Below are 27,716 nucleotides of genomic sequence, written 5' to 3' on the forward strand. Positions count from 1 at the left end.
TTGACCTGTGACAAAAACATTTAATATCCGAAAAAGCTGAATAAAAACAAATAGAGAAATAAAAAAGAATTTTTAATTTAATAAGATATGATAGAATATAAAGTCTGAGCCTTATTGACCAAATTATGTGTTTCGTGGTGTTGCCTCTTACCTATTTATTATGAAATTGTAAATACTAGCTAGAAATGAAAAACAGCTTCAGGTTTGCAGCCTATAAAATGTATCTGAGCAAACTAGCTAATGTAGCAAACGCTAGCGGTCCTATTGGTCAAATTCGCCGAAAAATCTCTCTATCAGCAAAACCTTAGGTGAAATCTAAATCGAAGCATAACTGTCTCCTGTCTCAGACTGTGACATGTGTCTGTTCCTGCTACACTCTCAGTCCTCGGCGTCACAACACCTAATAAAAAGCAACATTGTACTCAGATGGTGATTGCAAAGTTTGTGCTGTTTCGGCGTTTGATTCTGGCTCTTTCTCTGACAGGTCTACCGCTGGCTCCTGTGTTGAACCTCCTCCTCCTACAGACCTCAGCAGATCTCACTGCAACAGCACAGAGCAGACACTAAACCCTCGCTCTAAATCTGCGATAAACCTTTTTTTTCATCTCTCTCCTGCACATGCATCTCTGAGGCTCTCCGGCTTCATCTCATCCCACGTTTATCTGCACGCGAGCAGATATTTATCAGCATTCGTGCCTCTCACTCTGCAAGTATGTGAGTCACTAAGAAACCTCAGGAGTGACGGATCAGTAGCTTCACACGTTCGTCACAGCACAGTCTGGCCAGATATGAAAAATATCAAACACGTCTTGGCATATCAACAAAATTTGAGAAGGTAAATAGAAAATCGCCTGCAGCGCCTTCCTGATAATGTACCTTAATACCTTTCAATGAGAAAAAAGAAAGGAATATAATTTATTTGTGCATGTAACAAAAAACATGTCCGGATGATCAACACTGTTTTTGTAAATTAGTATATAATTTGTTCTGTTTTAAGTCTTCTTTCTTTTGCATTTTTGCTTTAGGTTATATCTTTTTTTTACATTTCTGCTTATATGCTGTAGAATTAATATACCATCTTTTTCACTATAATTTGTCACACTGGGAATTGTGTAGACACAAGATATACATGCGAGAAAATTTTGGAACGTTGCCAGATCAGCTCTATTTGCGCTGAGACGTGGCACGAGATGCCGCAGTGATGAAATGTTATAGGTAAGACTTGAAATCACGCCTGTATGGTGGGTCATTTTTACTGCATACCTGATGAAGCCTCTAGTCTCTCTAGACGACTGATCAGCCAATCCAGTGAGCTGGAAAACTGCGCACAGTTCTTCCTGTTACCCCGGATCAGAGCAGCTGGAGAAGTGAGAGAGAGAAAGAGAAAGAGAGAGAGAGAGAGAGAGAGAGAGAGAGAGAGAGAGAGAGAGAGAGAGAGTGTGTAGGGGAGAAATAACTCTAATTCTTTTCTCTTCAATAATTAATTGCACTGATTGTTAGAAGGACCCTGGTGATAACACTTCAGACCAGACTGCAGTCTATGTTTGTGTTAATTTCAAATTTTCACAGTCCATGAAATCTCTGAACACGCCTTCCTCTCTACGGATAAAGAAATTGAGAGAAGTGGCTCAAAGCAGAACCTTTTCTAGCCTTTTTGGCACCCTGGGCAAGATTCCTATTGTCACCTCCGCCACAGCTCTGCCCTCCCCCACAATGCTCCACCCCCCACACAATACAAACCATTTGCAACCTTAGATAAGAAAGACAACACATTTAATAAATCATTGAAAAATTGCCTGAATTTAAGTATTTAAACATATAACGCATATTAGACTTCAGCAGAAAAACAGAAAATGAAATAGATAATGTTTATCTATGATTGGTTGTTGGGAAAAGCATTCATGAACGCTCCCTTTGTATTTGCATCGACAATCAATGTGTCAGCTAAAATATTTTCAAATACTTTACCACACGATTCATCTACGGTGGCCCCGCCCACCCACCTATGTGGCTCTGCCTATTCTGCTGTAGCAATCTTGTAGGTTATCAATTTTGTTATAGTTACACAAGTTGGACATGTTGGACTAGAGAGACAAACTCACCCAGGAGTTCATAAAGCGAGTTAAGGATAGATTTCCAGGCCTCTCCTGCCTCCCGTCCTGCCACGTCTGCGAAATGAGCCGCACTGCTGTACACATGCAAGCGATCGATACACTCTAGGACCAGGTTAATCATTCCCTATAGAGAAAACACACAAACACACACACAAAACATTGTGCATATTTTGGTTTTAATCAGAATTGCACTGAATTCAAATGGCTACCATTTTATTTGCATGCAATATAAGTACAATATACTGTAAGCGAGTCTTGATGTGACCATTGTGTTGGTGTTACTGGTCATTTGTAGCACAACTGAGAGAGTGAGTGAGAGAGAGAGAGAGAGAGAGAGAGAGAGAGAGAGAGAGAGAGAGAGAGAGAGAGAGAGAGAGAGAGAGAGAGAGAGAGAGAATGAGAGATAGAGGTCATATAAGTGAAACTGGCCTTTTGTGTCAGGGGGCTTTTAACACTGATGACTGTTTGAAGCAGAAAAGAGTGGAGAACTAATGGAGTGGAGCGACGGCAAGACAACTCAATCAGACTGTCTGACCCACACACACACACACACACACACACACACACACACACACACACACACACACACACTCACACTCTCTCTCGCGCACGCTCTCTCTCGCGCTCTCTCTCTCTCTCTCTCTCTCTCTCTCTCTCTCTAATAGGCAAGTACAGGTGTCTGTATATATAATGACCCATTAAAAAGTCTCTGCCAGCTCCACTGCAGTATAATTACACTGAACTGCCTGATACTTTAGGTAAATTACAAAACTTTTAGCAGATTTCTCTATGATTTTGATTTTCAGTGGAACAAAAATTACAAATAAATATTATTCTGTAGCTTTCCTCTAAAAGACTATGTAAAAATACACAAACACAGTTACAGACCTCCTCTTGAAAGAGGTTCTGGCGGTTCTTTAGCGCTCGGAGTCGATTCTGCTTGTCCTCGTGTTCTAAGTGTTCGTCCGGGGGCTGGAAGTAACCGATCAGATCCTGCAGACTCAGGCTGACTGATTCGATTGGTAGATCAAGCATAGTAGTCTTTCCCTTCTTGCTAAGGGTATCCAAACCCCTGAAGAAAAAAAAAAGAGAGAGACAGAGAGAGTCAGAGAGCAGAGGTGAACAAAACCACCATTATTGCATGAAGTGCAAGACAGGTCCAGAAAACCGCTTTGTTGTCAGCTTGAACCATTTTTATTTTTCCAGTTCAAGAATATTTAATAATATGGGGTGGGGAAATGCCTTTTGGGCTGGTTGGTATAATGGGATGCAGAGAAATATATAATTCTAATTAATTCTAAATTGGACAATTATTAGGGCTCTGGGTTACTGATTGGAAGGTCGGGGGTCCAAGCCCCCTTATCCCCAAGCTGCCAATCCTGGGTCGCTTGAGCAAGGCCCTTAACCCTCTGACCCCAGCTTTCTAACATCCTGGAATATGCGCTGAAAGAATTTCACTGTACTTGTGACGAGTAAAAAACACACCCTTATGAGTTGGAACCCCTAAATACACTACATGGACAAAAGTATTGGAACACTTGACATTTCCTGCCATACATGGTTCTTCAACAAACTGTTACCTCAAAGCTGGAGGCACACAGGATGTCTTTGGATATGGATTTTGCATTTACTTGAATTTGGAAACCCAGACCTCTCCAGCATGGCAATGCCCCTGTGCACAAAGGAAGCTCCATGAAGATCTGGTTTACATGATTTGGAGAGAAAAATCTTAAGTGCCCTGCTGTAAAACTTTGATCTCAACCCTACTGAACACCTTTGGGATGAATGTGAGCTCTGACTGCACCCCAGGCCTCCTCACCTCAGCTATACCAGTACCAGTACTAACATAATTGTGGCAGAATAAAACACACATGTCCACTCCAAAATCAATTGGAACATCTTCCCAGAAGAGTGGAGGGTATGTGGAATGTGATGCTCAAAAAAAAGAACATACCATTCTTATGACCAGACGTCTGCAATCTTTAGGCAATATAGTGTACATAACACTGACTTTAGTTAATGGTGCATTAGTCATGACAAAGCTAAATTTGTAGGTAACAACAACTAAAATATGACTTTTTTGCAGTGAAAATATTCAGAAGTGTGATGATTTAATAATTTTCTTTCTAATGAGCTCTTGTGAGTTTTTAAGCTGATTGTCGCACCTCAGGAATACATGAACTACTATGAATCTGGTTTTATCCATTCATTGCCCTTTTCTGGATCTTCAAGGGATAAAAAGGCATCTACATGAAGTATAAACACACTTTCTGGCTCTATTACCTTTCCCAATTAGAAGTTTTCTCTATAGCCTTAACGTTAGTTTCCTTTATATCCATCATGAAGACGCATTTCAAATGTTTGATATTAAACGTTTTTGGTTTTTTTTGGAGGCACGGCATGGTGTTTGTTCCTCTGGTGGAGTGAGGTAGCGTTGGGAAGTGTTTATAAAACAGCTAGCAGGTGGCTCATGAAAGCACAGACAGACAAGTTGTCACAGCCCACACCTTTACAACAGGTTTTCTAAGCCTCACAATACACTGTATATAATTATGTTTTACTTATTTTCCAGGTTATTTTTATTAAATAAAAGGAAAAACAAATAAGCCATAGTACCTTTAATGCATTAGGACAATAATTCAAATTTACATAGATACAGAATTGTACTATTGATGAATTCATACACTAATGCCAATTTAATGATTAGCAATCATCCTAACCTTCCTGATGACTACGCATTAGGAATAGAAACAATTGGTTATTGTGGACTAATGTGATTAGGTGTGTACAGGTGTGAAAAGGTGTCTTCAGGTGTGTGAAGTTCTGTACAGGTGTCTTCAGGGGTCTTTATGTGTGTCCAGGTGTATCCATGTGTGTAAATGTGTTTGCAGGTGTGTAAAGGTATTTTCAGGTGTATCCTGGTGTGTTTAGCCGTGTTCAGGTGTGTACCGGTACAGTATGTGTTTAGGTGACTTCAGGTGTGTACAGGGCTGAAAAGGTCTGTAAAATTGTGTTGGGGTGTGTACAGGTGTGTAAAGGTCTATAAAGTTGTGTTCAGACGTGTACAGGTTTGTAACGGTCTGTAAAGTTGTGTTTAGGTGTGTACAGGTGTCCTAAAGTGTGTGCAGATGTTTACAATACGTGTACAGGTATGTAAAGTTTTGTTCAGGTGTGTACAGATGTGTGGAGGTCTAAAGTTGTATTCAGGTGTGTACAGGTGTGTCAAGTAGTGTTTAGGTATGTACAGGTGTGTAAAGGTCTAAAGTTGTGTTCAGGTATGTACAGGTGTGTAAAGTTGTGTTCAGGTATGTACAGGTGTGTAAAGTTGTGTTCAGGTATGTACAGGTGTGTAAAGTTGTGTTCAGGTGTGTACAGGTGTGTAAAGTTGTGTTCAGGTGTGTACAGGTGTGTAAAGGTCTAAAGTTGTGTTCAGGTATGTACAGGTGTGTAAAGTTGTGTTCAGGTGTGTACAGGTGTGTAAAGTTGTGTTCAGGTGTGTACAGGTGTGTAAAGGTCTAAAGTTGTGTTCAGGTATGTACAGGTGTGTAAAGTTGTGTTCAGTTATGTACAGGTGTGTAAAGTTGTGTTCAGGTGTGAACAGGTGTGTAAAGTTGTGTTCAGGTGTGTACAGGTGTGTAAAGTTATGTTCAGGTGTGTACAGGTGTGTAAAGGTCTAAAGTTGTGTTCAGGTATGTACAGGTGTGTAAAGTTGTGTTCAGGTATGTACAGGTGTGTAAAGTTGTGTTCAGGTGTGTACAGGTGTGTAAAGGTCTAAAGTTGTGTTCAGGTATGTACAGGTGTGTAAAGTTGTGTTCAGGTGTGAACAGGTGTGTAAAGTTGTGTTCAGGTGTGTACAGGTGTGTAAAGTTATGTTCAGGTGTGTACAGGTGTGTAAAGGTCTAAAGTTGTGTTCAGGTATGTACAGGTGTGTAAAGTTATGTTCAGTTGTGTACAGGTGTGTAAAGGTCTAAAGTTGTGTTCAGGTGTGTACAGGTGTGTAAAGTTGTGTTCAGGTGTGTACAGGTGTGTAAAGTTATGTTCAGTTGTGTACAGGTGTGTAAAGGTCTAAAGTTGTGTTCAGGTGTGTACAGGTGTGTAAAGGTCTAAAGTTGTGTTCAGGTGTGTGAAGGTCTGCAAAGTTATGTTCAGGTGTGTACAGGTGTCTGAAGGTGTGTACAGATGTGTACAGGTGTGTAAAGATGTGTTTAGGTGTGTGTACAGCTGTGTGTTACCTGATGAATCGGTTGAACAGGAAGACTGTGCTGCGGATGACCCTGGCAGTGCGAGACTCCTCGTGTTGGGAGCGTGAGAGGGTCAGACCATCATCCATGTGACCCTCGTGGTGCATTATAGCCTGATCACACAGCAAACAACATGTTAGTGCTGCATACACACACACACACACACACACACACACACACACACACACACACACACACACACACACTAAAAAAACACATGCTTTCTGTTTAGATTATCAAAGCCTGTAGATACAAATGCATATGCAACACCTTCTTACCCACACACATAATACTCACACAGACATGTACAGGTACACTCTTTTTCTTGGCCGCTGTTTGTGTGTGTGTGTGTGTGTGTGTGTGTGTGTGTGTGTGTGTGTGTGTGTGTGTGTGTGTGTGTGTGTGTGTGTGTGTGTGTGTTTCTGTGCGTGTGTGTGTATCTAGCGTGCCTCAGGAGTAATGAGTGTGAGTGCTCATGTTGCCTAACAAGACTATAATTCTTCATCAGTGAAGGAGCCTCTCATATGAATGAAAGCATTAAGCTAAACTAATAGTGTCAGGAAAGTCACATCCATCGTTGTTAGAAACCACAAACGTTTATTCCACTAAATCTCACTGCTCACTATTTTTTTTTAAGTTTGCACAAAGATTTATACTGAAATTGATGCAGGAATTGCATTTTTACCCAAACAACATGTGAACAGTCAGGACTGGAACCACTCTGTAGTTTACAAAAAAAACCACAGTGGCTTATTATAAATGTGGCATCAAGTGTTAATGATTCTATCTTTCCATACTGCACTGATTTTGGAAAATACAGTGAAGTGGATAGAATCAGAATGGACTCAAAATGTTAAGGCACCGGACTCAGGTCAGAAAAGTCTAAATTCAAATCCCACTGCTTATCTGACACTGCTGGGCTCTTTAGCCAGGCCCTTAACCCATAAATGTTATAGACTTGTTAGTCACTCTGGATAAGGGCATGTGCCAAATGCTATAAATATAATAGTGTTTCTGGGAAAGCCCTAACCACTCCCCCCTGCGTTGTACGTGGATTAAATGTATTATTTTTCTCACAATTCTACAAACCATGTAAAAGGACTTTATTTGAAATCTTTGAAAAATTGTTTTACAAAATGAAAAAGATAAATAAAAATATATCATGTACATTAGTATTCACAGCCTTTGCTCAATACTTTGTTGAAGCTCCTTTGGCACCAATTACAGCCTCAAGTCTTGAGTTTGATGCTACAAGCTTGGCAACTATTTTTGGGCAGTTTCTCCCATTCTTCTTTGTAGAACCTCTCAAGTTCCATCGGGTTGGATAGGGAGTGTCGGTGACTCCTATTTTCAGATCTCTCCAGGGATGTTCAATCGGGGTCAAGTCTGGGCTCTGGCTGGTCCATACACAGAGTCATCCCATAGCCAATCCTTTGTTATCTTGGCTCTGTGCTTAGGGATGTTGTCGTGTTGGAAGATATACCGTTGCGTCAGTCTGAGTCTGAGCGCTCTGGAGCAGGTACATTGTACATTGCTGCATTCATCTTTTCTTCGATCCTGACTAGTCTCCCAGTTACAGCTGCTAAAAAACATCCCCAACGCATGATGATGCCACCACCATGCTTCACTATATGGATGGTATTGGCCAGGTGATGAACGGTGCCTGGTTTCCTCCAAACATGACCTTTGGCATGCAGGCCAAAGATTTCAATCTTTGTTTCTTATGGCCTTAAAGTCCTTCAGGTGCATTTTAAACTGCATTACCAAGTAAAGCTAAAACATTTTTAATACCAAACTTGAGGCCAAAAAATATGCGCATTTCTAATGACCCAGTGCACATTTCTAATGAACATACCGCCCAGTTTATTCATTATTGTTTGGAAATGTCCAATCTTCTTACCGTGCATGTTTACTTGTTATATTTGGGCCTACGCAATGCAATCTGATTATCCTTGTTTGCGTTAAGTGCTTGTTAATATGAACGTCCCACAGTAAATTTATATATTTATTCATATATCATTTAATGATGGAAGATTTGTTATTCTAATAATATGTAAATTGCTTTTCTCTTTTTTTTTCAGTTTATTATAGACCAAATGCGAATCGACATACAGATCTACCTTGATTAAATGAAGCCAAACTGGGATTCCCCTTTTGTGCTTCTTTTACCGGTAAAAGACAAAACCCCTTTTTGCGACACTACACCTGAACCCAGTGAGCGTCCCACACACTCGTACAGAGTTAGTGTTGACATAATTATTTTTATGAACATTTTTTGCGATTTTTGTGGTGGGCTAAAGTAATAATCTGATTCAAAAATAAAAAATAGTACTGAACATGTCACATAAGTGTTAATGCCAAAGAGCCAATCATGTTTTAGACCACATACATGATCAGAAACATGTCTAATCTTTGATTCTGTTGTGCATAATAAAGTTTAGTTTGAGCTGCTTAATCAAAAAATATATATTTTTCTAAACATAGATCTTAAACATAGATGTCTGGCCAAAGTAAGGTACGGAGCCACTCACCTTCCTCTGGACTCCCCCCATTCGTGCACATTTGGCATCCACTGATTGGTAGGTGAGCCAGAGACCAGTGTCTACATGCTGGATGTAGCAAACGGAGTCTCCGTATTTAATGTCGGGTACGCCCATGCCGTCCACCTCTTTCCTCGGGCCGAAATCGAGCTTCTCCTGTAGCGTTGGAGACAGAGACAATAAGGAGTCAATAGAATGACAGAAACAAGCACAATTCAGTATTCTATTCAGCATCCATGTTCCGCAAACCCTACTGCCCTTCACACACCCTACACCCTACTGTTCTTTCTCCGGTTGGAAATTTCTTCAGCTGCCCGGGTTCACCGCGATCTCAGAGTGCCGTGACATGAAGCTGAGCCTCGCCGAGATGAATCCAAACACACACTTTAGGTAGAGGTGACGCTGTGGAAGCCTCTCACACTTTCTGAGCCTGGCACCTCTTGCTCTCTCACACATGCTGCTTTAAACTCAGTAACCTTCATGCAACCTCGATTTCTCACTCTCTCTCTTCTCTCGGTTCATCCCAATGCCTCTCACTTCTTTTTTCACACATTCCTTTTTTTATCTGATTGTATTTCCCTTTAACCTCATTTCCTTGATTCATCAAACATGCGCTGTAGTGAGTCACTCGTTTTGATCCACCATGTATTGGGATTTGCCACGCCTTCCACTTAACCTTTAGGATTTTCTTCCAAATGTTGGGAAAAAGAAATAGCAGTAAACTTCCTGTGTAAGAACGTCCAACAACAATAACTGTATTTATGTTACATAGGATATTTAATGGGCCGCTATATAACATAACCTACGTAACATCAATTATGTAACATATACGTAACAGATGCGGAACATCTGAGTTAAAATCCAAGTTCACTCAGGAACCTATTAAGTGGTGGGCCACATGTTTAGTCTCCGCCTTGCACTTTGAGAGCATTCTTTTTATTATTATATTATTAATATTTGTAAACTTGAAAATATACACAACACTGCCAGGGGTATAAGAACAAAACTTGAGTTAGCACAGTGTGACTGTGGCTACACACTCTGTACTGGAAATACGATTTGTTTTGTGCTTGCATTAAAACGCTGACGAATCCATAGTGCTAGTGTTAGCCGTTACCAGGAAGTAGCATTTAAAACTTTAATTAAAACAGTGAAGTAGAACATATCTTTAGAAAATGAAATATTAAATGTAAAAACACACACAAACACACACTAAACATACACATCTGTATTATCCAAATGGGGTCTACGAAATAGAGTAAATTTTTTCATTTATTTAATTTCATTTAATAAATTTAATTTGTGCCAATTTAAATGATTATTCAATTTAATATAATTAAAAAAAGTGTTGCATTGCATAAATTTGATTTACACAATTCATTTTTTATTTAATATTAAAAAAAAAATGTATAAAAAAATTTTTTTAAATGTAAATTGTTCAAATGTTTGTGATCATAAAAGTTAATAATAAAAAACTGTTGATAAAAAACGACACGCAATTTTATGTTTTAGCATTTCTTCCCTCTTAACCGTACCAAACTTTGACTAAATTGTGAATTGTGTGTACCGTTACACCCCTAACGGTTGAACGAATGTTACGTGCGGAAAATAGTAACAATCGGAGTTCCCTCACAAACGTATTAAGTGGTGGGCCACAAGTTTGTTTAGTCTCTGCCTTGCACTTAGAGCATTTATTATTATTATTATTATTATTATTATTAAACTTGAAAATATACACAACACTGCCAGAGGTATAAAAAAATAAACTAGAGTTAGTGGAGTGTCACTGTGGCTACTCACTTAATACAGGATATAAGACTTGTAGTACTCCAAAATACAGTTTGTAAAACTCAAGTTTTCTTTTGCGCCTGCGCGAAACTGCAGCCCCTTCTGTTTTTACTACGTCCAGCAATATAGATTCTTTGTGTTTTAAGTTCAGCCTTAAGAGTTTCTCTTAAAACGAGAAAATCCTGACAATTCCGCATATCGAGGGAGCGAATAAATGAAGGAAGGAAGAAATTAAGACATTTGTTGAAGTATGCTGAAATTATTAGAATGGTTAAGTAGATTGTATCTTAAAGAAATTATTTATTAAATGTAAAACAAACACACATATTTATGTCTGTATTACCTAAATGGAATCAAACAAATGAAAACTATTTAATTTAATTTTTCCATTTATTTAGTTTTATTTATTTAATTAAAATTTTTGGCCAATTTAATTGATTACTCAATTTGATCAAAATAATAAAAACATGTATTGCATTAATTTGATTTATTTTATAAAATCTTTTTAGATTTTATTTTTTATTTAAAGCAAGCAGGTATTTTATAAAAAAATAAAATAAAATTAACGTTGATGTTCACAAATGCTAATAATAATGCTTTTATAATATAGCAAATGCAATATAAAGTGCTTTTTGATGTTATTTCCTATAGAGAGGCTGATAACATCCCTTTTCTATTGCCCTCATTCCCTACAAACAACGTAATTTCCTATAAGTCCTTCTATCAATCCAGTAACACTTACACTCCTGCTAGTGATCATGGTTTACTATAAATAGTTTCAGGGCAGAAATCACTTGCTAACGGACAGCTGGTTCAAGCAGAGTCACCTTTGAGGAGCGGAAACAGAAGGCAGTGGATTTGACGTCGGCCTTCTCCTTATCCATCAGCAGCAGGCCTTTATCATCTAGCAGGCTCAGATACTTCCCAGTGGTCACATGACGTAAGCGAAACGGCTGACCCCATCGGATGTGACTGCCACTCCAGCTAGAGAGAAAATGATCGACAGCATCAATATAGGCCATCGCCCTCATTCATTAATGTCACTCACAAACACAGCACCTCCTTTCGCCCGTGCTTTTTTGCCAGAGCTGATTATCAAAGCAATACTGTCTTATTTCCCTGTTTTCAGCACCATCACTTGCTATTTGGGTCAATCTACACCGAATGCCAGAATACTGAGAAGCTAAACGACGATCTGTACATAAACGAGGTTTGCTCTGAAAAGTAAAAGTCGCTGCAGAATTTAGCCTCATCCTCATAATGTCATTTTGATAAACCACACACACATTAATATGAGGATGCACGCCATCTTCTGAAGACATTTCTGCCTTGGTTATTTTTAAGGAAATGGCTCCGTTGAGTGGAATTTGTCCTTTCACGGGTGTGTAAATACGACCGTTTGCGCTTTTCGGGGTGCCAATAAGTCCGCCGGGAAGCAACGGATCCCTGGTGGGCCAGAAATGGCAAATCTGTGAGCAACACCATTAGATTAGATTCAAAGCAAAAGCTGGTCTAGAGGAACCTGTGGTGTAAATGTTATTGCAGGACTGTAATGCAAACGTTTTGTACAGAATCTGGAGATGCAATAAAGCAATAAACTGATAGTCAAACCGCATATTGTGAAAGCATGTAATTGAAATATTATTAGGTCCAGATACGAGCTGTCGGTATTGACCGGGAGAATCAGCGTGAGACAGGAACAAGTCCACCTCCCCAGGGGATAAAATGCAAAGTGCTGCACTTACGCCACTCTGAGAGTTTCCAGCCTCCAGAGAGAACGAGCGTGGGTGGACACAGCTCCACCCTCATAGTGCACTGTCCTAGAAGGGAGAGAAAAAAGAAAAAAAAAAAGATTAAAGAAATAATAATACACAATGCAAAGCATAGTGTGTCCTAAATCCGTAAATATCATTTTGCATTTAGTAGATATGCAAAGAAAGAACTTAACATAGTCCATATGTGACAAGTAAAAAGCCTGGAAGCAGTGGTAGCTCAGTGGTTAAGGCATTGTACCCTAAAACAGAAGGTCACAAGTTCAAATCCCAGCACCACCAAGCTGCCACTGCTGGGCCCTTGAGGAAGGCCCTTAACCCTCAACTGCTCGGTTGTAAGTTACTCTGGATAAGTTGTAAATGTCTTCGGAAAGGGGTAGTGAACATTTTGTACCTACTCCTCATAGCCAAACAGAGACTTGCACACATATACACACTATCCGAAATGTTATTCTCCGCAGCGTCAACCAGTTACATAAACTCCGGAGTGAAAACAGCACAAATCTAGAGCTGGCCTAAAAGAGTATGAGACTCCAACTAAAAGAAATGTTCTTTCAATTCACCTGCATTTCCAGCATGACAATATTTCAAGGTCTGTGAGCATAAAAGGCACCCAAGTAAACCTTCAAGGCCAAATTTAATGGCAAACAGAACACTGAGAACTGAGAGAAAATTGGCTTTTGAAAAAAGACTTTCTTTCAGCCGTTCTAGACGTGAGGTTTGTGCGCCGGCTTTCTCTGCAGCACATGGACCGAAAGCTACTTACAAGCTGATAGTGTTTGTAAAAAAATACAAAGAATTTGAGCTGGCTCACCGAAAACAGCCCATCAAAAACCACTCTCTTCAAAATTTAGACGGAGGTTCCTAAACTAGGAGCCGTGACATCACGTGTGGTCACTTGATTTATAAATAGGGTCCTGGGGAAAGCGCTGACAGCTGCATTTATATTATAAATTAGTATTAGAAAAACCAGAACTGGATTTTGTGAATTACAAACAAGACCCAAATCAGATGTATTATTCTGGACCCAGGAAATTAATCTAATATCACTGCCTGTGTGTTTATAGAAATAAGCAAGAAAATCTTTGAATTCTGGAAATAGCATTATAAGAGATTTAAGATACATGAGCAGAAACTACACACTGTGCTGAACTTCTTCCAATGCACAATTGAAAGCATCTGTGTGGAATGTTAATTGTCTCCGATTAGAATGCCCTCCAACGGGTGGTGAAAACTGCCCAACACATCACTGGTGTTACCCTCAATCAAATCCTCCACGGTCACACCAGCAGACTCTAGAAAAATATCTACCCCTCAGCTGACAGTCTACTGAACACTATCTCAAATGTTAAACTATTTAATGAGTTAGTCAGTAGCTTCTGGTTCCATAACCTCAAATAACTGTATAAGACTGTAGAAAGGACATTACTCATAATCTTACATTCTAGTGCTCATTGTCATAGTAGAACTCATGTTAGTTCTCACTCTCCGGTGTTTTCTATTGTTTTTACAGATTTATAAATCACACTCTTGATATCACCCAAATCCCTTTTGAGTCTGGTTCCTCTCAAGGTTTCTTCCTCATAATATCTAAAGAAGTTTTTCCTTGCCACAGTCGCCCCAAGTTGCTCTACAGGGATAAATACGCATCATTTACCTTCATTCTGTATAGCTGCTTTGAGACAATGTCCATTGTAAAAAGCGCTATAGAAATAAACCCGACTATAAAAAAAAAACCATGATCTCTACATCCAACTTAACACTACTCAAAAAGACTGCACTGTACACCAACATGTCTCCATACTGTACACTTACACTCCTTCCCACAATGCCCCCTACTGTTACACAAATTACCTAATGTCGAATATTCTGTGTTTTACGTCACATTTGCCCCTTGTACTGTATTATTTTGCACTCCTAATAATATATGTGTCTAGGGTTAGGGTTAGGGTTATTGAATGCTTTTCAATATAATTTATGGAAATTGTCCCAAAGCAGCTTTACACAAATAAAGAGGTTATAAAGTCTAGTTTGTTCCTTAAGGAAAGAAACCTTGAGAGGAACCAGTTTAAAAGGGATCCCATCCTCATCTGGGTGGCGCTTTTCCACAGACTGGACACATTCTCTCCTTATGAAAACCCTGCACAAGAATCTTGTACGGATCAGAGCCTCAGATCTTTGTCTATTGTAATTAAAGTGGCTTTGCAACGGGCTAAAAGTAGCTGCTGCGGTAAGTAAAGAGAGCTATCAGGGTCAGTATTGTGTTTAGACACAGAAAAGCGGCCTGCTGAGGAGGTTTGGGGTTTTTAATTATTAGAGAATTGAGGAGAGAAGAGCTGTGTAGGGAATAGAGATCAGCACAGCACCCATTCTGTCCACTGTAGGCTGTCTAAGAACAGCTCATGTGAGTTTGTATGGCTATGTGTGCTCTACTTGGCAGTTTTTCTTTCTTTTTTTCAAGAATAAAAAATGTCATAAGGTGGTTTTGACCTGAATTGTCCCTTGACCTAAATTGTCTCACACTCTCTAGAGACACTTTCTCGCCCACGCTCGGATTGAGTCACGGCGTATACATGGTGGACTCGAAATTCCTGTACTTGTATATTTGTGTCAGATGAGGAAAAAAAAGCAGGCCGGTGATACAGCAGAACGTCCTGCACAAGAACAAGGCCTATTTCAAACTCCTAAATGTCTCGACTTAACTTTTTTCGCTCCATTTACTAATTGAGGCAGCCATTTTTTAAATATCGGCAGATTTGTGGGGGAAAAAAAGGAATGAGTGCAAGACTGGTTGCAAATTATGCTTAATGAGCTCTCAGATGCTAGGCTAACTAGAAAAAAAACATGCTATAACAGCTGAGGCAAAAGAGCTGCATTTTATAACTATCTTTATGGTTTAGGTTTTAGCCACATAGCCTGAATATAAAAAGTTTTTAAACCCCACCAGGTTTGTTGGCACTTAAAATTGGTATGTGTATTTTCAAACATCCCAATCCACATTTAGTCCCCATTTGCTCTTATAATAACCTCCATTCTTCTGGGAAGATGTTCCACAAGATTTCAGAGTGTGCTTGTGGAGATTTGGCTTTATTCATCCACAAGGGTGTTAGTAAGGTCAGACACTAATGTAGATGAGGTGAGAAGGCCTGGGGTGCAGTTCCAATTCATCCCAAAGGTGTTTAATAGGGTTGAGATCAGAGATCTATAACAGGATATCAACCCATGTACTGTACACTATATCTTTGTGCACAGACACATTGTCATACTAGAACAGTTTTAGATCCTAGATCAGCTGAAGAAAAAATGCAATGCCTGTCAAAGACATCCTATATAAAATGTGTGCTAACAGATTGGGGAAGAAGCACATATGGCTGGATATTTCAGGTTTCCCAATACTTTCGTCTATAATGTGAAAGCAAAATGCTGCCTAACTGAAGGTAAAAAGATTATAATAACTCTTTGTTTCGAGTATCTCTGCCAAGCCTTGATTACTAATGACAGTGTTTTGATGGCTTATAGAAGAAGAAAAACATTCATTAATATGATCTCGATTTTGAATGTGAGCCTTTGGTTGCGAACAATCGAACAATATATTCTACAGACTGCATAATAAAGTGGGGTTTTATTTAGAATATGTAGGGTGTAATAAATATTAAAATATAATCAAGTTCCCATCCGCTTCTTTGAAACAAGTCAAACCCAAAGTCAATGACGTCACTGCAGAAGCCTCTAACATTTTATACCAAACTACATGAAGACATAAAAAAATAAGTTTTCTCTTTATCATGATTGAAAAGAGGCTATGACAATTAAAAACAAAAAGAATTTCCATTAACCATGCTGCTTTCCACAAAACAATATAGATGCAATATTGTATGTATGTATGTATGTATGTATGTATGTATGTATGTATGTATGTATGTATGTATGTATGTACTGTAGTATGTGTAATTTCATGTATAATGTCTTTGTTTTGGGGTCTGTTTGTGTACAATCATGTACAACAGTGATATCATCAAGTGTGTTAATCTAGCGGCATTACCATCTCACTGCTGTCAAACATTTGAAATATTACTTATGTATAGTTAACAACGTGCAATATTACTTATTAACATAATGTTTACTTTCACAACTTTCCATAATGTATATATATAGATAGATAGATAGATAGATAGATAGATAGATAGATAGATAGATAGATAGATAGATAGATAGATAGATAGATAGATAGATAGATAGATAGATAGATAGATAGATAGATAGATAGCATGAAATTTTTCATTTACCTGAACTAGGAGACCCAAACCTGTTCTAGCATGACAATGCCACTCTGCACAAAGCAAACTCTATGTAAATTCGGAGTGGCAGATCTCCTGATATACAGTGCATCTGTATTCACAGTGCTTCACTTTTCCCACATTTTGTAATGTTACAGCCTTATTACAAAATGGATTCAATTCATTCTTTTCTACAAACAATACCCTGTAATGGCAACGTGAAATAATTTTGTTTGAAATCTTCAAATTTATTACAAATTAAAAAACTAACACAAAAAAAAAAGAAATCACGTATATAAGTATTCATAGCCTTTGCTCAATACTTTGTTGAAGCACCAATTACAGCCTCAAGTGTTTTTTAGTATGATGCACATCTATTTTTGGCCAGTTTTTCCCATTCTTCTTGCAAGAACCTCTTAACAACTCTCAAACCACTCTCATGAGGAAAATAACAAATTTAATCCATTTTGGAATGAGGCTTTAACATAACAATATGTGGAAAAAGTAAAGCGCTGTGAATACTTTCCAGATTTGGAGGGAATTATAGCGAATTGGACAAAATGTGTAATGAGATGCTCAAAAAGCATATACCATACTTGACCAGGTGTGCTATTTCATATAAATAATGTGTAAACCTTTTGTGACTAAAGCTGAAATGCACACAAATTCAAATGTACATGTAATGCACAGCAATGTACCTGTGCAAATGGCAATAAAATGAAAACTGGAAACTAGTAACATGCTTGTATACTTGTGCATTGGCTTGACAACATTCAAAGTTCCCTCAAATCAAGTCTGGATTGGTGCTCAAGTGCCCAGAAGGTGCGAGGATTTGAACTTGTGACCTTCCGAGTCCAATGCCTTACTGAGCTACCACCTACCCATGCTTCAGACATGCCCCCTTAGAGTCACAACAGTAAAATCATAGCCATATTCAATATTCTTACATTTCAACGAAATGCTATTGTGTCCAATACACTGCAAAAAATGAATGGATCACATGAAACCCTGTTCTATTAGTAGAGTGCATCACACAAACCATTTTAACACATATCTTTTGGCCATAACTACTTTTCTCCTAGTGTTTAGTTTCAACCTTGACTGAGCAACCAAAAGAACCCGGTGCACTGACCTGCGCTGTTCCTCGCCATGCTCTCCTGAGGGAACAGTTAAACACTCGTCCATGTGGCCGTGCAACAACCGCAAGACGTCTCCACCGATCAGGAAACCTGCAACACGAAGAAGAGAAGAAGAGGAACAGTGAATAGTAAGGTGTGTGATAGCAGATGTGAGGTCATAATATTGACCTCTACAGTATCTAGTCATGATATCTGGCAAGTTTTTCGCTCTGTTTCTCACCCTGAGCGACTTCGCTCCCCGAGCAGATTGGTGCTACACTCCACAGAGTCTGCTGGAAGGCAGCATCCACATGCAAACTGCCACTGCCGTATGATAAGTGCTAGAGAAAAAAAGAGAGAGAGAAATAGAGAGAGAGAGAGAGAGAGAGAGAGAGAAAGAAAGTAAATAAGAAGCAAAGTTATACCGGTATACTGTACCAGCGGGGCACAAGTGGAGGCGGAGCTGGCCGGAACGGGCGGTAAGAAACACCTGTAGCTGATGAGACTAATCAATGCGCTCTGTTTCAGTCTAGCGAAGCCAATAAAGAGGAGAGAGACGGCAACCTCAGAGAGAGAGAGAGCGAGAGAAACACCAAGCGGAAACTCGGGTGGGTGCTAAGAGACAAAGCGCGCCGATCCACCAGTGAGGCAGGCGGACGCCGAAGAAGCATGTGCCAACCTGGTGTGTGGGAAAGCCCTGGCCTGAGTACTGGAAAGGAAAGCGCCATGGTGAAAACGAAAGTGAATAAAGAAAGCTCTGCTTGGTGAACTTTCGCCTGTCTGTCTTTCTTCCGGTGCGGTACCAGTAAGTTTGTTACAGTGGTGCCGAAACACCGTGCTAGAAGAGGAGTGTGACGCCAGGGAAACTACGCCACGCGGGAGAGGGGAGGTTTGGGGACCAGGTTAACGAGGAGTGCTGCAGCCGCTGCGGTGCCAACCGCATCCTGTGCGGCGAGAAGGGACCAGCAGCGAAAAAAGGCACTTCAACGTCTGGCATGCCTCTCCAGGGAAGTCCAGATGGCAGTGTACCCAGGGACAGGCAGTTTCTTTCTCTCGCTTCCTCTCATCCCCTCGCTCCTTTCCCACCCTCATGCCCACCCACCTGCTTGTCGGAATTTTGGAGCACTCTTCACCAGGGGTATGTACCAGCGGTGCGCGAGTAGAGGCTAATTCGGCCAGAACAAAAGGTAAGAAACACCTGCAGCTGATGAGACTAACCAGTGTGCTCTGTTTCAGTCTGGCGACGCCAATAAAGAGGAGAGACGCCAACCTCGAAAAGAGAGAGACACAAAGCAGAGAGACGAGCCAGGGGTTGCCGAAAGGTGATTATGCGCGGGCGGGTGCCGGTAAAAGACGTATCGGCCAGAGAGTGAACTCGGGTGGTGCGAGCAAAGGCGTGCCGGTCCGTGAGTGTGTGGCTAAACCATGGCGTGGCTACTGGAAAGGAAAGTGCCAGGGTAAAAAAAAGAAAGTGAATAAAGAACGTTTTGCTTGGTGAACTTTCACCTGTCTGTCTTTCTTCCAGTGCGGTACCAGTGAGTTTGTTACATACGCGCTGCATTAATCGAGTGTTAATAAAATGAGTGCCTTTAAAATTATTTCACGTTAATGTGTCAATGTGTTCTAATATATATATTACTACAGGGGGAAAAATTTATTTGGTTTTGGACATACTTAAAAATAAATTTTGAAGAAAAGCTAGACATCATGAGGAGGTCGGCCAACCCCGAAGCTAGCTAGCGTGTCTCAGCCCAGAAAAGGGTTTGTTCACCAGACCAGTGAATACGAGCGGTACCACTGGATTACAGCCTCTGAGGAGCGTTGCAAATTATGAGTATACATCTCTGGTGAGTAGGTTGTATTATATTTTTAATTTTTTTATGTTTTTGTCATGTTATTAGACAAATATTGATTCTGAACTGCTCCAGATGATGTAGGTGCACAGTTGCAGTTGTAGTGTAGAGGTTTGGAGTCTTAACTGGTTTTCTTGCTTTAGTAAAATGGTATTCACCCTCCATATCTGAAAAGCCTCTCTCTCTCTCTCTCTCTCTGTGATGCCACACACACACACACACACAAATATATATATATATATATATATATATATATATATATATATATATATATATATATATATATATATATATATATATATATATATATATATACAGTGAGGAAAATAAGTATTTGAACACCCTGCTATTTTGCAAGTTCTCCCACTTAGAAATCATGGAGGGTCTGAAATTGTCATCGTAGGTGCATGTCCACTGTGAGAGACATAATAAAAAAAAAATAAACCAGAAATCACAATGTATGATTTTTTAACTATTTATTTGTATGATACAGCTGCAAATAAGTATTTGAACACCTGAGAAAGTCAATGTTAATATTTGGTACAGGAGCCTTTGTTTGCAATTACAGATGTCAAATGTTTCCTGTAGTTTTTCACCAGGTTTGCACACACTGCAGGAGGGATTTTGGCCCACTCCTCCACACAGATCTTCTCTAGATCAGTCAGGTTTCTGGCCTGTCGCTGAGAAACACGGAGTTTGAGCTCCCTCCAAAGATTCTCTATTGGGTTTAGGTCTGGAGACTGGCTAGGCCACGCCAGAACCTTGATATGCTTCTTACAGAGCCACTCCTTGGTTATCCTGGCTGTGTGCTTTGGGTCATTGTCATGTTGGAAGACCCAGCCTCGACCCATCTTCAATGCTCTAACTGAGGGTAGGAGGTTGTTCCCCAAAATCTCGCAATACAAGGCCCCGGTCATCCTCTCCTTAATACAGTGCAGTCGCCCTGTCCCATGTGCAGAAAAACACCCCCAAAGCATGATGCTACCACCCCCATGCTTCACAGTAGGGATGGGGTTCTTGGGATGGTACTCATCATTCTTCTTCCTCCAAACACGTTTAGTGGAATTATGACCCAAAAGTTCTATTTTGGTCTCATCTGACCACATGACTTTCTCCCATGACTCCTCTGGATCATCCAAATGGTCATTGGCAAACTTAAGACGTGCCTGGACATGTGCTGGTTTAAGTAGGGAAACCTTCCGTGCCATGCATGATTTCAAACCATGACGTCTTAGTGTATTACCAACAGTAACCTTGGAAACGGTGGTCCCAGCTCTTTTCAGGTCATTGACCAGCTCCTCCCGTGTAGTTCTGGGCTGATTTCTCACCTTCCTTAGGATCATTGAGACCCCACGAGGTGAGATCTTGCATGGAGCCCCAGTCCGAGGGAGATTGACAGTCATGTTTAGCTTCTTCCATTTTCTAATGATTGCTCCAAAAGTGGACCTTTTTTCACCAAGCTGCTTGGCAATTTCCCCGTAGCCCTTTCCAGCCTTGTGGAGGTGTACAATTTTGTCTCTAGTGTCTTTGGACAGCTCTTTGGTCTTGGCCATGTTAGTAGTTGGATTCTTACTGATTGTATGGGGTGGACAGGTGTCTTTATGCAGCTAACGACCTCAAACAGGTGCATCTAATTTAGGATAATAAATGTAGTGGAGGTGGACATTTTAAAGGCACTAACAGGTCTTTGAGGGTCAGAATTCTAGCTGATAGACAGGTGGTTAAATACTTATTTGCAGCTGTATCATACAAATAAATAGTTTAAAAATCATATATTGTGATTTCTGGATATTTTTTTTTTTTAGATTATGTCTCTCACAATGGACATGCACCTACGATGACAATTTCAGACCCCTCCATGATTTCTATGTGCGAGAACTTGCAAAATAGCACGGTGTTCAAATACTTATTTTCCTCACTGTATATATATATATATATATATATATATATATATATATATATATATATATATTAATAAGTATTTGAACACCCTGCTATTTTGCAAGTTCTCCCACTTAGAAATCATGGAGGGGTCTGAAATTGTCATCGTAGGTGCATGTCCACTGTGAGAGACATAATCTAAAAAAAAATCCAGAAATCACAATGTATGATTTTTAAACTATTTATTTGTATGATACAGCTGCAAATAAGTATTTGAACACCTGAGAAAGTCAATGTTAATATTTGGTACAGTAGCCTTTGTTTGAGGTCAAACGTTTCCTGTAGTTTTTCATCAGGTTTGCACACACTGCAGGAGGGATTTTGGCCCACTCCTCCACACAGATCTTCTCTAGATCAGTCAGGTTTATATCCTGTCGCTGAGAAACACAGAGTTTGAGCTCCCTCCAAAGATTCTCTATTGGGTTTAGGTCTGGAGACTGGCTAGGCCACGCCAGAACCTTGATATGCTTCTTACAGAGCCACTCCTTGGTTATCCTGGCTGTGTGCTTCGGGTCATTGTCATGTTGGAAGACCCAGCCTTGCCCCATCTTCAATGCTCTAACTGAGGGAAGGAGGTTGTTCCCCAAAATCTCGCAATACATGGCCCCGGTCATCCTCTCCTTAATACAGTGCAGTCGCCCTGTCCCATGTGCAGAAAAACACCCCCAAAGCATGATGCTACCACCCCCATGCTTCACAGTAGGGATGGTGTTCTTGGGATGGTACTCATCATTCTTCTTCCTCCAAACACGTTTAGTGAAATTATGACCCAAAAGTTCTATTTTGGTCGCATCTGACCACATGACTTTCTCCCATGACTCCTCTGGATCATCCAAATGGTCATTGGCAAACTTAAGACGTGCCTGGACATGTGCTGGTTTAAGCAGGGAAACCTTCCGTGCCATGCATGATTTCAAACCATGACGTCTTAGTGTATTACCATCAGTAACCTTGGAAACGGTGGTCTCAGCTCTTTTCAGGTCATTGACCAGCTCCTCCCGTGTAGTTCTGGGTTGATTTCTCACCTTCCTTAGGATCATTGAGACCCCACGAGGTGAGATCTTGCATGGAGCCCCAGTCCAAGGGAGATTGACAGTCATGTTTAGCTTTTTCCATTTTCTAATGATTGCTCCAACAGTGGACCTTTTTTCACCGAGCTGCTTGGCAATTTCCCCGTAGCCCTTTCCAGCCTTGTGGAGGTGTACAATTTTGTCTCTAGTGTCTTTGGACAGCTCTTTGGTCTTGGCCACGTTAGTAGTTGGATTCTTACTTATTGTATGGGGTGGACAGGTGTCTTTATGCAGCAAACGACCTCAAACAGGTGCATCTAATTTAGGATAATAAATGTAGTGGAGGTGGACATTTTAAAGGCAGACTAACAGGTCTTTGAGGGTCAGAATTCTAGCTGATAGACAGGTGTTCAAATACTTATTTGCAGCTGTATCATACAAATAAATTGTTAAAAAATCATATATTGTGATTTCTGGATTTTTTTTTTTAGATTATGTCTCTCACAGTGGACATGCACCTACGATGAAAATTTCAGACCCCTCCATGATTTCTAAGTGAGAGAACTTGCAAAATAGCAGGGTGTTCAAATACTTATTTTCCTCACTGTATATATATATATATATATATATATATATATATATATATATATATATATATATATATATATATATATATATATATAACCACACACACACACACACACACGTATATATCATTAAATGACTCACCAGGTAGCGCTCAGAGGACACACTGACGAGGATGAGGTCATCACCTACACGAACCTTTTCCCCTTCTGACCTTTGCTTAGAGGCGGGATGTATAGTCCACCAGCAGGCTTCACCTACACACACACACACACACACACACACACACACACACACACACAGACAAAAATCATGCTTGCCAGTGCATGAACACTGAAATGCACTACCGCCAACAATGTACACAGACTCATCAAAGAGGACACACACACACACACACCAAATCATACATTTAGGCAAAAAAAGGGTTATACAAGTTAAAAATAAAGTCAAAGTAGATATTTTCTGTATCTAGCTTTACACTAGCTTTAGAAGGGCAATACCTGTTGTGTCCTCTTGAAGTCCTACATCGAAGGCGAGTTTATCTGTCGATGAGCGTGAGGTGGACAGACAGCAGAGGTACTGTTTAAAGACATAAGAGTATAAACTCATAGCACGAATTCACAAAGTGCACCAAACCCAGCATGGTTTTCCCTGCTCTGTGATCTTACAACTCAATTATCAAACACTTTATGGACTGAACCGTGCCTGATGAACTGACATCAGTGCCGAACCTTTATATTTCAAATTGTGGGTAAGAACTGGAATCTCTGGCATGCTCTGTGACTTTGATGTGCACTATGGCAGTATTGATTGAAAACGAGCCAAATCTGAACTTGGAATGTCAGGTGATGATGTGAAACTGCTTCCAAAATTCCAGAGGGTCAGAACTACAGTACAAGGTCTATGTTGACTACTTCACCTGTATGCCATTTATAGTTCAGCTCCTTGATCAGGGAGTTAATTATGTGGGAACAGCCAGGCAAGTGCACTTACCAAATTAAAACCTTGAAGATAATTTTATCCAGGTTTTTTAAGTTTTTTTTTATAAATTCTAATTCTTAAAAATATGACTGTTGGATGATTATTATTATTATTATTAATATTTATGATATTTACTGTTATAATTGCTATGTAAGCAATTAACACTCCAAATAAACCCTTAGTTGTTCTGTATATTTGTGCAAATGCTGAAATTTTGCTCCCATCATTCCAATTTTACAAAATTTCCCTAAAAACGTTTTGTAAATAAATAAATACAAATCTTCATTATCTGCATCAGAGGCCTCCTTTACCATTTGACAGGTGATGTTTTCTTTCTATGTTTGGGTCTTAGAGGGTTAAAGCAACAGTTTACCCAAAGTCCATACTTTCTTCTTGAATGAAAACATCATTGTTTAACTAAGACCTGTTTGTGTTTGCTTCTTCAGCATTGCACCAAAGCTGCAAAGCTATTAATGGAGAAATGGTAGCTGACATCAAAGTGGTTGGACAGATCAGCCTTTGGAGGAGATCCAAAGCCTGGAAGCAGGGTGTATCCAACCACCTCACCCTTAATGCCATGAAGACTAATTGTGGTTGTTCTTGAAATCCAACAGCAAGATACACCTATCTGTCTACATCAATAGAACTGAAGTAGAGCAGGTCAAAATTCTTGGGAGTCTACATGTCTGAGGGTCTGTCTAACTTTAAAAGAAAAAAATAGAAATCACAGCAACTCTCAATGAGGGGCTCTTCAGCAAGGCCCTTCACCTGTTTATTCATATACCAAACAAACAAACAAAAAAAACATTTAAATTACATTTTAAAATAAAGTTAATCAGGATAAGGGTGTCTGAAAAATGGCATCAATTAAAATGTAATAAGTCTAAAAATATGCCTACTATATAGCTAATAACTAGAAGAAGAAAAAATATGTCACCACTTGCATCTGAAAGGATCCTATTACAACAAATTTGGCTCAGTACCACCATCGAAATAATTTCTTCTTCTTCTTTCAGCTTCTGCCATTAGGGGTCACCACAGCGGAGCATCAGTCTCCATACCCCGTCCTCTACATTTGCCTCTTTTAAACCAACTATGTCCTCCCTTACCACACCAATAAACTCCTCCTTGGCCTTCCTCTTTTCCTCCTTCCTGATGGCTTCATCCTCAGCATTCTCCTACTGATATACCCCATGTCCCTTCTCTGCACATGTCCAAACCATCTCAATCACACCTCCCTCACCTTGTCACCAAAACGTCCCACATGCACGGTCCCTCCAATAAACTAATTTCTAATCCTGTCCATCCTCGTCACTTCCAACGAAAATCTCAACATTTTCAGCTCTGCTACCTCCAGCTCCACCTCCTGTCTTTTACTCAATGCCACTGTCTCTACACCATACAACCTCACAGGTCCACCCACTCCAACCTGCCTGCACTCTTTTCTTCACTTCTCTAACACACTCTCCATTACTCTGCACTGTTGACCCCAGGTACCTGAACTCCCCCAACTTCTCCCTGCAACCGCACCACTCCACTGCCACACATGTACTCTGTCTTACTCCTACTGACTTTTCCTTCCCCTTCTCTCCAGTGTGTCATAGTTCACAGAGACCCCTGTCTGACCTCATCCGTCAACGTGTCCATCACCACTGCAAAGAGGAAAGGGCTTAAAGCCGATCCTTGATGCAGTCCAACCACCACCTTGAACCAGTCTGTTGGTTCTAATGCACACTGCTGTCACACTGTCCTCATACATGTCCTGTGCCAGCCTCACATGTTCCTAAACACTTTAATATGCCTGTATAAAAGAAGAACTCAGATCATCCACTCTCATTTTTATATGACAAATTTAATGATCCAATGTGAAGCTTGTTCTGAGGAGCAAAGTGAATCAGCATCACTATGGCTGCCATTACTCCTTTTAGATTAAACAGATACCAGTGTGTCACGCAGTGTCAAAAATAACAACACAAAGTCTGTATGAGATACTCAAAAACCTTTACAGAGTGTGCCGTGAGTGAGTGTGTGAAGCATATTTACATTATTCAAAACACTTAGACAATTAGACACTAAACACTAAAATGGAACGTGGTGTACAAGAATGCTGAGAAAATTATTGGTGCTCCTCTGTTCTTATTCTTCACAAACTGTACACTATCAGAGTGAGGAAATGGGCATCAAATATTTTTGAAGTAAAATTCCTCGCTGAAAGCAGGTCTAGTTGTGTTATATCATTAGATGTATTTGGTGTACTACTAATACCAAAAACAGGTCTTTTTTTTCACATTTATTTTAGACTGTTCAAACAGTCTCATTGTCATTTCAATATGACAGTATGTAACCTATTGATCTCCAAGCACAGCTTAAGCATACATACTGTGTCTACTAATTATCATGCACAGCTACAGGCCGGTGTATGTTAAAATGAGGTATATACAGTGAGGAAAATAAGTATTTGAACACCCTGCTATTTTGCAAGTTCTCCCACTTAGAAATCATGGAGGGGTCTAAAATTGTCATCGTAGGTGCATGTCCACTGTGAGGGACATAATCTATAAAAAAAAATCCAGAAATCACAATGTAAGATTGTTTAACGATTAATTTGTATGATACAGCTGCAAATAAGTATTTGAACACCTGAGAAAGTCAAGGTAAATATTTGGTACAGTAGCCTTTGTTTGTAATAACAGAGGTCAAATGTTTCCTGTAGTTTTTCACCAGGTTTGCACACACTGTAGGAGGGATTTTGGCCCACTCCTCCACACAGATCTTCTCTAGATCAGTCAGGTTTCTGGCCTGTCGCTGAGAAACACGGAGTTTGAGCTCCCTCCAAAGATTCTCTATTGGGTTTAGGTCTGGAGACTGGCTAGGCCACGCCAGAACCTTGATATGCTTCTTACAGAGCCACTCCTTGGTTATCCTGGCTGTGTGCTTCGGGTCACTGTCATGTTGGAAGACCCAGCCTCGACCCATCTTCAATGCTCTAACTGAGGGAAGGAGGTTGTTCCCCAAAATCTCGCAATACATGGCCCTGGTCTTCCTCTCCTTAATACAGTGCAGTCGCCCTGTCCCATGTGCAGAAAAACACCCCCAAAGCATGATGCTACCACCCCCATGCTTCACAGTAGGGATGGTGTTCTTGGGATGGTACTCATCATTCTTCTTCCTCCAAACACGTTTAGTGGAATTATGACCCAAAAGTTCTATTTTGGTCTCATCTGACCACATGACTTTCTCCCATGACACCTCTGGATCATCCAAATGGTCATTGGCAAACTTAAGACATGCCTGGACATGTGCTGGTTTAAGCAGGGGAACCTTCCGTGCCATGCATGATTTCAAACCATGACGTCTTAGTGTATTACCAACAGTAACCTTGGAAACGGTGGTCCCAGCTCTTTTCAGGTCATTGACCAGCTCCTCCCGTGTAGTTCTGGGCTGATTTCTCACCTTCCTTAGGATCTTTGAAACCCCACGAGGTGAGATCTTGCAT

The 27,716-nt window shown here is 40.1% G+C and overlaps 1 protein-coding gene across 10 annotated transcripts in view; it reads right to left on the reverse strand.

Annotated features, from left to right (window-relative positions):
• The window catches only part of ryr2a (ryanodine receptor 2a (cardiac)), a 245,986-nt gene that overhangs the window by 127,152 nt on the left and 91,118 nt on the right, over positions 1–27,716 (reverse strand). For all 10 annotated transcript variants that reach the window (XM_083556368.1, XM_083556369.1, XM_083556367.1 and 7 more), the window contains 11 exons: positions 23,740–23,818; positions 23,384–23,496; positions 18,092–18,191; positions 17,865–17,961; positions 12,429–12,503; positions 11,511–11,667; positions 8,887–9,051; positions 6,347–6,468; positions 3,003–3,186; positions 2,103–2,238; positions 1,264–1,359 (listed from right to left, as the gene is read on the reverse strand). In XM_083556368.1, the coding sequence (XP_083412494.1) occupies positions 1,264–1,359; positions 2,103–2,238; positions 3,003–3,186; positions 6,347–6,468; positions 8,887–9,051; positions 11,511–11,667; positions 12,429–12,503; positions 17,865–17,961; positions 18,092–18,191; positions 23,384–23,496; positions 23,740–23,818 (1,324 nt within the window). The remainder of the gene's footprint in view (positions 1–1,263; positions 1,360–2,102; positions 2,239–3,002; positions 3,187–6,346; positions 6,469–8,886; positions 9,052–11,510; positions 11,668–12,428; positions 12,504–17,864; positions 17,962–18,091; positions 18,192–23,383; positions 23,497–23,739; positions 23,819–27,716) is intronic.

The sequence above is a fragment of the Silurus aristotelis genome (assembly GCF_946808225.1).
Source record: "Silurus aristotelis genome assembly, chromosome: 12".
NCBI lineage: Eukaryota > Metazoa > Chordata > Actinopteri > Siluriformes > Siluridae > Silurus > Silurus aristotelis.